At 32.8% G+C, this 14,008-nt stretch overlaps 1 protein-coding gene across 3 annotated transcripts in view; it reads right to left on the bottom strand.

Moving 5' to 3' along the window:
• Nucleotides 1–31: 31 nt before the first annotated feature.
• LOC131944078 (sodium leak channel NALCN) overlaps nt 32–14,008 on the bottom strand; it is a 31,161-nt gene continuing 17,184 nt past the window's right edge. For 2 of the 3 annotated variants that reach the window (XM_059304576.1, XM_059304586.1), the window contains exons 23-42: nt 13,798–13,929; nt 12,326–12,493; nt 11,914–12,018; nt 11,698–11,798; nt 11,474–11,594; nt 11,282–11,380; nt 11,046–11,139; nt 10,830–10,936; nt 9,702–9,773; nt 8,888–9,010; nt 8,623–8,691; nt 8,350–8,498; nt 8,120–8,213; nt 7,641–7,770; nt 6,412–6,527; nt 5,117–5,274; nt 4,184–4,334; nt 3,750–3,941; nt 2,455–2,563; nt 32–1,590 (exon numbers count right to left, since the gene is read on the bottom strand). In XM_059304576.1, the coding sequence (XP_059160559.1) occupies nt 1,406–1,590; nt 2,455–2,563; nt 3,750–3,941; nt 4,184–4,334; nt 5,117–5,274; nt 6,412–6,527; nt 7,641–7,770; nt 8,120–8,213; nt 8,350–8,498; nt 8,623–8,691; nt 8,888–9,010; nt 9,702–9,773; nt 10,830–10,936; nt 11,046–11,139; nt 11,282–11,380; nt 11,474–11,594; nt 11,698–11,798; nt 11,914–12,018; nt 12,326–12,493; nt 13,798–13,929 (2,475 nt within the window). In that variant the 3' untranslated portion in view covers nt 32–1,405. The remainder of the gene's footprint in view (nt 1,591–2,454; nt 2,564–3,749; nt 3,942–4,183; nt 4,335–5,116; nt 5,275–6,411; nt 6,528–7,640; nt 7,771–8,119; nt 8,214–8,349; nt 8,499–8,622; nt 8,692–8,887; nt 9,011–9,701; nt 9,774–10,829; nt 10,937–11,045; nt 11,140–11,281; nt 11,381–11,473; nt 11,595–11,697; nt 11,799–11,913; nt 12,019–12,325; nt 12,494–13,797; nt 13,930–14,008) is intronic. The other variant, XM_059304593.1, reaches the window with a different exon arrangement.

Raw genomic sequence — 14,008 nt, 5'->3', positions numbered from 1 at the left:
GTAATAAATATACCAGTATATTTTATTTGTTTCTATAGGTTTATATTTATTATAAATAGTACATGCACTGAGATTCTAAAGGTCCAAAACATAATACTGTGTAAAAATATTTTAACAAACAGAAACTTAATAAAATTAAAATATTGCACAATAAAAAACAATTGTTGTATTATTTTTATCACAAACATAAATATATCACTAGTGTAGTTAGTAAAATCAGAAATTTATGTTTTAAACTGTCCTATGATTGAATATTTATCTTGGATCCATTACATTTTTGATTGACCTCAATTGCGTATAACAAAAGTGTCAAATATAGCGAACTTCAAAATAAATAAAATAATAAAATTCACATATTTTATTGCTCAATACATCTGTATTGCAATCTATTTATGTAGGGTAATGTTCCATAAGTAGCCTTGGCTTCATTTTTTGGAATAATTAATATTGAACACAAAAATGCTTTAAAACAAATTAGCAATTGGTAAAAATTAAACAAAATTAATACCTTATGTTGCATCTGAGACAATACTTTAAAATGAGATTATGTAATATTATATAAAATGTTCTGTGTTAGATTGGATCCCCAACAACAGTACACTCCAGTCTTATAAGACAAGAATAGTTCACATTTGTCAAAAAACTGAAAATATCTACACTATATTTTAACATGAGCAAAATGGTATACAAATTCAAATGCTTAATATTAACAGTCTGATGTTTAAAATGCAATGGATTTGAAATTTTCAACATTTTTTAAAACACATAAACAACTACTAACCTTACTGGTGAACTAAGTCCTCACATTAGAGTTTTTTGAAACTCTTTCATTTACAATACACATGAATTTTTTAAAGTTACATTACTTTAAATCAGAAAAAAAAATAGTAATTTACAATGCTCAATTTATCTTTATACAACAATTTATGGTTAACTGATAACACTGCTGAACACTTTACAGAAAAGAAAAAGATTACAAAAGTATTTTTTTTCAAACAGCTTGTAATAACAAGCCCACACTACACATGAGTGAATGTAAACATTGTTAAACATTAACAAATCTTAAAACACCTCTAGGTTTATAGAGTAACTATCACAATTTATCTTTTAAGCCAGTTACTTTTTTAGTACACACAGCATTACTTGATCTCCAGAAAGTTCAGAAATTAAATTCAGCAACCTACCTTTGATACTTTACCACCAGAGGGTTAAGAAATCAAATTCAGCTACTTGCTTGTAACTTTCAGACAAAATCTTTCATGTACACAGAAACTTGGTTCCATTTGTTTAATCTTCACATTTTGGGTTCTTTTTTCTTTCATGGGACAATATTTAATTTTTGAGGTTTATAATTATTTAACCTTCCTGTAGTAACTGTTCATTACAGAAATCTCAAATACTTATCTTAGCAGTTGTCAATGATGATCCCATGCTCTTGATTACTGTAAACACTTTGTTCTTTCCACCAAGAAGAAATATCCATGGATACATTTTTACCAACCAGCAATGAATCTGTGGCAAATGTTGGAATGAAAGGGGAAGCAACTGATTCTGTAAAGCTCTCTGACACCAGTGGAAGTTGTTTGCTAACTAGATGACCAACAAAAACAGAAAAAATATGATTTTTACTTTCTCGTATATGGCGAAGAAGTATTGTAATCATGCAAAAAATCAAAATCAAGATTTGCACACCCCCCTTGTCTGAAAAACTTAGTTTTATAATCTTGTCTGCCTGTCTGTGTGTACATGAACATGATAACTTGAGTACTGTTACAGCTAGGTTGACAACATTTCATATATAAGTTTTATATCAAATTTCTAGTTTTCTACCAACTTGTCAGCAATTTCCCATAACCTGATGGGGCACTTATTTTACTTTCAGTTTTTTCAAAAGCCTGTAACTTGATTACTGTTTCAGTTAGGTAGACAAAATTTCATATGTAAGTGAAAGATCTTATTCTCTAAATGCTGTCAAATTCTGGGTGATTTCTGGTGAACAGAAGTAGTGTTTTACGCTATTTCCAATGAGAAGAATCTCACGAGCAAAATTTTAGAACATTTTTTACCAGACCGATTAATTTCAAGCTTTTCACGAAGGTCAAGACTGGAAGATAAAGTATAGAGGGATAAAATGTACTTAATAAGATAATTAATTGACTTTTAAAAAATTTAATCATACTTCTCTTTATAAAGTACTAATTTTCTGCACTATTATACACACATTATATTCTGTTCATTTGGTACCCAATTCCTTTTACTATGTGATTATTTTCTATTTAAAAATTGATTTAAAAAAAACATGTCTATCGAAATCCCCCTTAGTGTTTTATATGAATATGCAAAAAAGTTTAGTTTTTACTTACCTTAATTTTTGTAAAAGCAAAAAATGTAAAACAAAAAAAAAAAACTATATTTGGGTAAACAACCATTGGTATAACAAAGATTTAAAAATACCTGCACCAATCACTTTTCCACTGCGCTTTTTTAGACTTGCTCTGTCTTTGTCTGATCTGGGTCCTCCATCACTTAGAGTTGGGGTAAGATATTTTCTACTGGTGTTTCCCTAAAAATCATATTTAATACTGGTGATTAGCTAAGAATAAATATATATTTCCTACTGGGATTTCCCTAAAAGTAGACATATTATATACATTTATATATTTTTAACTGATGTTCTTATAAGAACAATTTTTTTTTTTTTTTTACAGACTGTATTAAGTCCTAAATGAAACTGTTGTAAAAAGATTACATTTGCAAGACAAAAAAAACTTTCAGTAATGAAAACAAACATCTTTTATCTAATTAGAGAATACAATTCATTGTAACAATCACAGTATTTTACCTGGCATTGTAATTGTTTATAAAGTGTATAATTGATACAGAATATGTGTTGTGTTTATAAAGTGTATAATTACTTGTGATACAGAGTGTGTTGTGTTTATAAAGTGCATAATTACTTGTGATACACTGTGTTGTGTTTATAAAGTGCATAATTACTTGTGATACACTGTGTTGTGTTTATAAAGTGTAAAATTACTTGTGATACACTGTTTTGTGTTTATAAAGTGTATAATTACTTGTGATACAGAGTGTGTTGTGTTTATAAAGTGAATAATTACTTGTGATACACTGTGTTGTGTTTATAAAGTGTAAAATTACTTGTGATACACTGTTTTGTGTTTATAAAGTGTATAATTACTTGTGATACAGAGTGTGTTGTGTTTATAAAGTGTAAAATTACTTGTGATACACTGTGTTGTGTTTATAAAGTGTATAATTACTTGTGATACAGAATATGTGTTGTGTTTATAAAGTGTAAAATTACTTGTGATACAGAGTGTTGAGTTTATAAAGTGTATAATTACTTGTGATACAGAGTGTGTTGTGTTTATAAAGTGTATAATTACTTGTGATACAGAATATATGTTGTGTTTATAAAGTGTATAATTACGTGTGATACAGAATATGTGTTGTGTTTATAAAGTGTATAATTACGTGTGATACAGAGTGTGTTGTGTTTATAAAGTGTATAATTACTTGTGATACAGAGTGTGTTGTGTTTATAAAGTGTAAAATTACTTGTGATACAGAATATGTGTTGTGTTTATAAAGTGTATAATTACTTGTGATACACAGTGTGTTGTGTTTATAAAGTGTATAATTACTTGTGATACAGAGTGTGTTGTGTTTATAAAGTGTAAAATTACTTGTGATACAGAGTGTGTTGTGTTTATAAAGTGTATAATTACTTGTGATGAACTTGGAGGCTGAATCACAGGTGTTCTTAATTCAACATGGCCCTTCTTTCTGGTTCTTGGGACAGTCTGACCTTCTTCTTTGTTCTCTTCCTTAGTGTCAGGGTTCATCAGTGACAACTCAGTCAGTGTCAGCATTGGTTCATTGGTAGCTCTCAAGTTGGATATTATGTTTGAGTGCTCTCTCTGGAACAACAACAAAGTTGCCTATACATTTTGTCTCAATAAAAAACAAAAAAGATGCTGCCTACACCACTGGTTCCACCAACTCATTTGTAACAACTGTCTACAAACTATTAAGATACATACAACTTTTTTAAAAATCGAATTAAATTTTGTTTTAACACAACCAGTATTTTTGTAATTATATATTGGCCCAAAGTTAATGCATGGATGTTCTCTATCTACAATACAACATAAATTCTTACTGTTCTGATCCTTTTGAGACATTTATCCAACCAGTTTTTTATTGTTTGCTTAGCAACTTCTTCTTCAATTGTAAACTCCAGCTCTTCTCTTGCTAGTGACTCCTCTAGCTGCAGTGACTTGCGAATATCTACAGATCTATAGGACAGCATGCTGGAAGAGTTTTTAAATCTCATCAGTACACTGGCATTGAGGCTAACAGCAACATAGATGGATTGTTGTAACATCTTACAATGTTGAATGTACTGATCAGTATAAGAACAAATGACTGATTCTCTGTGTTGACTTGAGATCAGATACATTTTATTCTATTTGATACGCATTAGACATCAGAGCACTGCAATGTTTAGAATGAAAACTTTACCTGAGGACATCATGGAACCTAACATCCCCACCCTGATGAAGCTTCTGAAAACTTTACCTGAGGACATCATGGAACCTAACATCCCCACCCTGATGAAGCTTCTGAAAACTTTACCTGAGGACATCATGGAACCTAACATCCCCACCCTGATGAAGCTTCTGAAAACTTTACCTGAGGACATCATGGAACCTAACATCCCCACCCTGATGAAGCTTCTGAAAACTTTACCTGAGGACATCATGGAACCTAACATCCCCACCCTGATGAAGCTTCTGAAAACTTTACCCTGAGGACATCATGGAACCTAACATCCCCACCCTGATGAAGCTTCTGGAAACTTTACCTGAGGACATCATGGAACCTAACATCCCCACCCTGATGAAGCTTCTGGAAACTTTACCTGAGGACATCATGGAATGTAACATCCCTACCCTGATGAAGCTTCTGAAAACTTTACCTGAGGACATCATGGAATGTAACATCCCCTCCCTGATGAAGCTTCTGAAAACTTTACCTGAGGACATCATGGAATGTAACATCCCCTCCCTGATGAAGCTTCTGAAAACTTTACCTGAGGACATCATGGAATGTAACATCCCCTCCCTGATGAAGCTTCTCAATTTCAAAGCACATATGTTTAAACAGCAGCCTGTCTCTCTCTAGATCCACCTCCAGCCTCCCACGCAACAGACGAAGGAGAAATCTTACTCTCCTTGCTGGTATCATACCCTACAAATGATGTATTAAAAAAAATCTTTGTTAACCCTTTACAGTCTTTGAGTTAAAGCTGGACATTAATGTGAGTGGCTGGAGTATCTTATTATAATTATTATCTGCATCTAAAAAGGCGAATGTATCGTTTGTTTCATGTGGTAAACTGTTTGTACTTTTTGGTTATGTAGTCCTGTATTATGGCGCTGCTGTGTAACTGTTTACGTTGCTGTCTACTGCTAGTCTGTGTATATTTTGTTTATATTGTTGTCAATGTTTATATTGTCTTTTTGTATAAATCTGTCTTATGTTTCGTGGCGTGTTGTTTGTTATCAGTGAATTAGGGACTATTTGAGGACGTGTAGTGTGTGAGGTGTGTGGATGTCAGTTCCGGGAAGAGGTTTTGAAGTCACTTTTGAATGCCGAGGGGATCGGGAAGGTGTTTGTGTGGTCAGAACCTAGACCATCCGAAGCATAAAAAGTCATTGCTGCCCCATCCATTTGTTTTACTTTGTTGTTGTATTTCTGCAAAGCCTGGTTTGTAGTCCAATTGGGTGTTTTGTCTGCTTTTGTTTTGTCTAGTTTTTTATTTATATCTTTTCATTAAATTTTGGTTCTATTTTTTTGTTAATTTAATTTTTATAAATTGTTAAGATTAGATTTTTTTTGTTTCATTTAAGGTTAGGGTTTAACCACCATGGGTTTTACCATGGTTGCACTGACCGGTCAGTTTATTTAGATAAGCCTAGGAAGGTAGATAGTATTTACCCCCTCCCCCCCCCAGTAGGGCTTACATTAATAAAGCAAGTTCTCATCCGTTTAGAAACAGGAGTTTAAGAGTTAGTGTCCCACCAATGCTGCCAAGATTTCAACAATTTCATGAGGTCAGAGAGAAATATTGCTTAAAATTTTTTATGAGATCACAAAGAAATGTTGTTAAGAGATCACAAAGAAATGTTTTTTACAATTTCATCAGGTCACAAAAATGTCTCTAAACACTAGAAATTCAATTCTATGCTTATCTTGATAGTTGTTACTATGTACAGTAGTAATGTTATCTAATACAGTTTATATACCTTTGTAAATGAGTTCCTTCATACAAAAAGCTATCAATAGTTTAGTAAAAATTCCAATCACTACAGTCCGTGGGCTTACCTTTCTATTGATATCAACCAAATTCCATGTATTTTGAAACTGACGTATATCATTGTAGCTGAGCAAAGCATCTTCTTCATTGGAGTAGAATAGTGAGAAGTTTTCCATAATAATAGCTGGAAGGGAAAAAATGTAAATGTAAGGACAATAAGCTGACCCGTAACACAGGTCTTTCTTGGTCTGCCTCTTTTCCTTTTGCTTTGTAGATTCCAGATGAGAATACTGGATACAGGCTTCTTGAGTGTGTGGCAATACATCTCTTTTTTTCTCTGGGGGGCTGTCTTCTTCGGCTGGCAGTTGGGTTGTCCATTGGTACCTCATTTTTTATTGTGTTTGGCCAGTGTATTTAAAGGATTTTACTGAGGCATGAGTTGATAAATGATTGTAATTTTTCTTATTTGTGGCAGTTATTCTCCATGTCTCAGACTAGTTTTTTTTATTACAATTTCCACAACACCAAACATTTTGTAGTTGGTTGAAGACTGCTCTTGCTTTGCCCATCCTTGTTTTATGCCTGCCTCTGTCCCGCCCTGCTTATCAACAATACTTCCAAGGTAGGTGAATCTATCCACTTCTTCTAGGGCTTCTTCTGCCAATGTTATAGGGGTGCTGCTTGATGCATTGAGTTAGAGAACTTTACTTTTCCTTCTGTGGATGTTCAGGCCCAAGCATGTTAAAACAACTTAGCAACCCTGTTGGTTTTATCCTGCATTTGCTGTTGTGTGTGAGAAAGAAGGGCCAGGTCGTCAGCAAAGTCCAGGTCATCCAGCTGGCTCCACAGTGTCCACTGTATACCATTTTCTTTTTTCTCTGTTGACAGCTTCATACACCAGTCTATGGCCAGCAGGAACAAGTATGGTGAAAGTAGGCAACCCTGCCTTAGTCCAGTCCTGTATTTCTCTCTGTCGGCGTTTCTGTCGCCAGTTGTTTTTTTTGTTCAAATCTAATGTATCAATCTTATGTTCAAATCTAATGTATCAATGAGGGGCGACAAGCTACACTAACCTAAGTTGTAGACAATCTTATGTTCAAATCTAATGTATCAATGAGGGGCGACAAGCTACACTAACCTAAGTTGTAGACAATCTTATGTTCAAATCTAATGTATCAATGAGGGGCGACAAGCTACACTAACCTAAGTTGTAGACAACTTACCAACAAGCAGATTGAGTACAATGTAGGTTATAATAACATAGAAGCTACACTAACCTAAGTTGTAGACAACTTACCAACAAGCAGATTGAGTACAATGTAGGTTATAATAACATAGAAGCTACAAAAGTACACAATAGAAGCCAGGTAGTTGCCACAGTCAGTCTCCCAGTAGTTTCCACCTGTAGTACAAAATGGTGGGCTCACCTAGGAGAATATAAGAGAGTACAGCTTGACTTATTCACACAGGCACGTTGTAAGTTTAACATACACATTAGAACATAAAGTAAACTTTACAGGGAATCAGTTGATTAAATGTTCTAATGTCTGGAACTATTCTTTGTATTTAAAGAAGATTTAAACAAAAACTTGAACCCTTTTGTAGTTTATACAGATTTATGAGCATTTCAATAGGTATATACATAGCATTAATGTTTCCTGTCAAAAACTTATTTTGAATACCAGAATATTTATGCTTCCAAGCAACAGAAGAGAGACCATACAGAATCACAATCTTTGACCAAACATTTCCAGGCGGCACAAGAGAATAACTTACCATACAGTCATGCATGATTTTGTTCCAGTCCTCTCCTGTAACTATCCTAAATAGTAACAAAACAGCACTGTAAGCTGTTTCAAAGTTTGCATGTCTGTAGAATAAAAATTTTGTTATACAGGGTGAAATTCCCTTATGTCTGCAAATTAAACACAATTTTAGGCAGTAATAATTTTTTAATTTGAAAATCTTAAAAAATTTTAAAACGTATCAAATTAGTTAAAACTTACCTTCCAAGATTATATCCATATTTGACACTTCCAAACAATATAACACCAGCATAAGCATAAAAAAGCATTAACAAAAACATGCCCATGATGATGAAAAAGGATTTGAAGACAGACATGACAACTGTCTGCATCAGCATCTTTAAGGTAGCCTACAACAAAGCAGACAATAAAATGTTTTCTTTAATGTATCCCACCTATCAAGTATTAAAATGTTTTGATTGTAATTGTGGCATGAACTTAAAATAGGAAGTAAGAATTGATGTAGTTTCTCACATGTTTGCCAGTGACAGTGAAGAACCTCAGCACGATTACGATGTAACCCAAAGAGTTTATTGTGTCAGACTGAAAAGGACAGAAAATAGTTTCAAGTGAATTCGTTAATCATTACTGTACAGCTGGGAGTTCATCAACAAAAAAGTTTTCACATAAAAACTTCCCACTATTATTGACATTTCAAAAAACTCTACTCCTTTTATTAGCACAAAGTTTACAGAAATAGTACGGAATCAAATGTGGGTAAAATAACCAAGAGACAGACCATTTCTGAGCTGTAATGTGAGATAATCCATATGACACCAAGCAAGGTGACAAACATGTCAAATCTATTTCTTCTGCTGGTCCAATAGCCCACTGGTGATAGAGCTATCATCTTCATTATCACCTGTACAAATATTGAGAACATTATTTTCATGACATCATTTCAGAAAAGTGAGTAATTAATTGCCGAAAACAGATGTGAACATTTTTTTTATTAGATACAGATAAGGCTAAATTAAAAAGCAAAGATACAGATAAGACTAAATTGAAAAGCAAGCAAAGAATGTTAATAAACTGTTATCAACCTAAGTGTAAATAGAGATCTTATACACGGGCCTTATATCTCATTTTAATAGTTGATAAAATACAAGTCAGAGAATTATTTTCTAAAAAATATTAATGGCCTGAAACCATGAAAAAATTTTTCATTAAGTATAAAATTATGACTAATCTAATAAAAATAAAACACACTGACAATGTAATAAAGTTCTAAATCATTGTGTTGATGTATGAAAAAATAATGACTATGTGGGAATATCATCCATTTATGACTTCCACAAATTTTTTTATTTGATTGACGATTTTTGTTACAAAAAATGTGCATACCAGTATCATAAATAACTGACCGTTAACATTAAGCAAATACAATCTGCTTTCAGATACAACAATCTGCTTTCAATTGTCTAACAGCCACACAGTTGTAAATAAAATGTTAATCATCCAAGATGTATACAGATGTAAACATATATTCATCATCCAATATTTAGCCATACAGGTGTAAATATATATTCACTAAAGTTATATAAAGACATTACCTCCAGAAAGAATAGTAAAGTAAATGATGTAGAAAAGCCAGCTAAAATGTGGACATGTGCATCATCTTTCCACTGGAATTAAAACAATGAAGCATTGTAACATACTATTGTTGTAGAAGAATTTTTTAAAATTACACTCAGACATAAAGAAATATACAATGTTTGTTTATACAACATTATAACTATTTCCATATTCATACATTTTATTAAACTTAATAAGTAACAGAAAATATTTATATATAAATAAAAGCTTAGCCAAGCAACAAAAGAGAGATATTGTTTGAGTCTGGCTTGTAAACTGGTGATTATAATATAATAACCTATTTCAATGCCAGTTTTTTAGCCATCCAGTTGAATTATTCTAATGTTTCAGTATATTTATATTAATTCTTTAGGATCATAACAACCCTCTCAGCTTTTAGTCTGATTTAATATTTTCTCCGTTAACTTCGTTGCTTTGATGTATCCATAAGTATCCAAGTTTGAATAGTATATCTAGGTCAGGATATTACAGAGGCAGCCATTTTTAGTTGTGTTTACTTCTTGTATTTTTCCAGAATCATTGATGTTTTTTTTAGAAAAAATTTGCAACAGCGGAAAACCATTGTGACATGTGAAATAATTTACCAAAATGTAAATATTCATGCTAATGTTAATCCAATCCTTAATTTTGCTCAAGAAATGGACTTATTTCATTTCATCAGAATAAAATATATTTTATTCTCTGTGAAACACTACTACTTATTTTTCTTTGTTTAAAAACTAAGTAATTTTCTGTTTTCAATAAATAGATTTTTACTCAAAATTGATATCAGTGTGTAAGGCATTTAATTATGATTACTTTATATGAATAATCTGTGGCTTTTAAAAAAAGGTAAAATGAATAATTTAGGTAAAACATAAAAGTAATTCTGTCTTATAGAGTTAAATATTTTCCATTTTAATGTCTACATTAAACCATTATTTTAAACCATCTCAAAAACTCCTACACTACCTAACTCAAATGTTTTTAACAGTCTCAATGCATTATAATCATGACAACTGCTTTATTTATTTGAAGATTCCCAATGAAATTTGGTAAATATTGATTGGGAGCACAATATTGTATAGTAACAAACAGACACTCACCGGTACAGACAGCATAAGGCAGTTAGCAATAACTAAAAACACAATAAATCTTTTAAAGTAAAGGTGCTGTGTTATGTCATAAATAAATGCCCTGAATGCATTTCTCTCTGAAAAGGAAAAAAAATTTAATTGTAAAAATTCAAGTTATACTATTAAAATTTTAAAATAAGACAGACATTAAAGTACTTTGGAAAATAAAACTATCCAATGTTTTACCAGGTCTAGGAGGGATATGCAGTGGTTGTGCTAACTTTATCCTTCCCTTTAAGTCAAGCCACCTCCTCTGGTCAACAGTCAGAAGAGCTGTACCCTGGAAAGATAATTGATTAGAGATCAGCAAAAAAAAAAACTTTATCAACACATATTTGAATGCCTTCAAATGTAATCAGATAATGAAAACAAGTAGTTTTTTTTAGATGTGAATAGAGGTTATTCAATATGATTTCAGTTACCTTGTTTTCTCCATAGTTAGCTATGACAACACCAACAAAGAGTGTCAGCCCAATCATGTAGCCAATAAACACAAAAAAATGAATATAGATGGCCTCTGCCTAGTAAAATGGAAGAAGGTTTAATCACATCAATTGAACAACATTAGATTTTCTGATAAATCTAAAACATAGCAAAGAAATGTTAGCACTTACTGGTCCAACTCTATCAATAATAACATCACGAACTTCCAGCCATCCTTCCAGTGACAAAACTTCAAACAACGCCAACATTGCGTTGCCGATATTGTCAAAGTTAAAATTTCGAGGGTTTATCCTGTGAAATCATGTAAACCAAATTAAAAATCATTTGATGATAAGGAATATTTTAATATCTGAGTACAACAAACAGTAAATTATTTTTTTTCAAAATCCCCTACCATGCACGTGGCACCCACATTCCTGGAAAATTGTTCCCTATTTTCTTTATTTGCATCTTGGTAACTTGGACCTCAACAAAATACTCTCCAGTGCAGTTGTCCTGCAAACAGTGTTAGCTTATGTCAACAACACTCCTCTCAAAATCACTCTTGGCATAGCTCTTATTACCAATACTTTTTAGGTAAGATTAACTATGGTTTTATAAGCTCCTGTACCCTTGTTGTGATATTTTTATCATTGCACTGTGCCAGTTTTCCTCCCAGCAGGTGGACCCCACAAATGGCAAACACAAACATCAGAACAATGAGCAGCACAGACACCTGGCACAATTCAAAAACTGGATTTCACATTTATATTAATCATACACTAATGTACTCATGTTGCTTTCAATGAACAATTTTGCTAGCCTGTCAACAATAGAATTATTTAGTTTTCAAGATCTGAAATATGTTTTTCTTTGTGTGTTGTCACTAAAAATTGAGGCAGAATGAATTTGTAAGAAATTCCAATGAATTTTTAAAAAATTAAATCTATCATAAATTTTTAAAAGTAATAAATTATGCAATAAAATAAGAGAAATAATTTTTTTTTTAAATGTACAAAGTTTAACATCAAAACAATCCATACCAAAACTATTTCCTTGAAGCCTCTGACCAGTTCATAAACTACCCTTCTCATGTGTGGAACAAGACTGTAGATGCGTAATGGCCGACAACATCTTAATATCATAAGAATTTGTTCCCTTGAATGTGGCTCGACTTGTCGTGGCATCCAGAACATAAATACAATACTGACCTGAAGAATGAGAAAAATTTTAGTGCATTTATTATCACTTATGTAATAATAATTTCTACTGAGTCATGTATTGTCAAGTGAGGGTATATATATGAGTATTAACATCTCCATTTTCTTTCAATTTGGGGTGAGCTTTAGTTTTGAGCAAAAATATTTATTACGAGAAAAATGGCCCGTTGAGGAAGGATACAACGGGCGCTAGGCTGATAGTGCTGTCTCTTTTCTCTAAACTAAAACCACCCCCCCCCCCCCCAAATCCCCCCCCCCCCCCCCCCCCAAAAACATGACTACCGTCCCATTAAACGAAATATTATTATATACTTTTTCCAGTGTCCGCCTCCTCCCCGAAAATTCTACCCCCGCCCCCGAAAATTTCAAGTACCCCCACCCCTCTCCGGGGAGGAAAAAGTCTGAAAGAAACACTGGTGTCGCGCTTAGCCACTACCCGAAGAATTGCATTAAAGAAATTGCAAGAAAACCACTTTTTAGATTAGACACTTTAATTAGGCGGTAATTTTATTATAGAGTATCGATGAAGAAATTTCTTTTGAGTTGGGGAGGGGGGGGGGCTCAGACATTCTTACGCGGGGGTGGGGCTTTGCCTCTACCCGAAGAATTGTATGAAAGAAACTCTTCACGCAAACCACTTAGATTAGACAAAATTTCCTTTTTATTCAATGTTTACTCGAGAATCAATGACGTCATATTACTGTGTGCACTCTTCGGCTTGAGATTATTTTCTACTCTACCCGAAGAATTGTGTGCAAGAAACTCTTCACAGCAAACCATTTAGATTAGACAAAATTGCCTTTTTATTCAATGTTTACTCGAGAATCAATGACGTCATATTACTGTGTGCACTCTCCGGCTTGAGATTATTTTCTACTCTACCCGAAGAATTGTGTGCAAGAAACTCTTCACAGCAAACCATTTAGATTAGACAAAATTGCCTTTTTATTCAATGTTTACTCGAGAATCAATGACGTCATATTACTGTGTGCACTCTCCGGCTTGAGATTATTTTCTACTCTATGCTAATTGTGACCGCGTCATACTTCGTTTTTAGAATTACTATGCATGTTTTTAATTTCCTTGTGTTTTCTCTAGAGCGTTCTTGTCAGATACATAGATAGATAGATACACAGATAGATAGATACACAGACAGTGAAACTATTATTATTAATGCATGCTGGTAGATGTAACATTCATCATTTGTTTTATGCATACAGGTTGAACCTTGCTCAAATAAATGCTTCCAGACATTAACATGTATAAAATAATGTATGTATATATTATAAACTTACACCATAGATGTACAAATCTAAAACACCGCTAAAATCATTGACCACAGCATTAGGTGTAAAGAGTAAGCCATTTGAAGTAACTTTTAAGCCCATTTCAATGCTCATACACACAACAAATACGTATTCAGCCACCTGGTTGAATGAGAAAAATCTTGAAGTTAATGCATTCCTATTTAATTAGATTCATTAAGACTTGATTAAATAGTATTCA

The sequence above is a fragment of the Physella acuta genome, unplaced genomic scaffold, assembly GCF_028476545.2.
Source record: "Physella acuta isolate Inbredline_101_S28 unplaced genomic scaffold, ASM2847654v3 ptg000041l, whole genome shotgun sequence".
NCBI classification, from domain to species: Eukaryota; Metazoa; Mollusca; class Gastropoda; family Physidae; genus Physella; species Physella acuta.
This window is presented reverse-complemented; position numbering and strand designations above follow the sequence as displayed.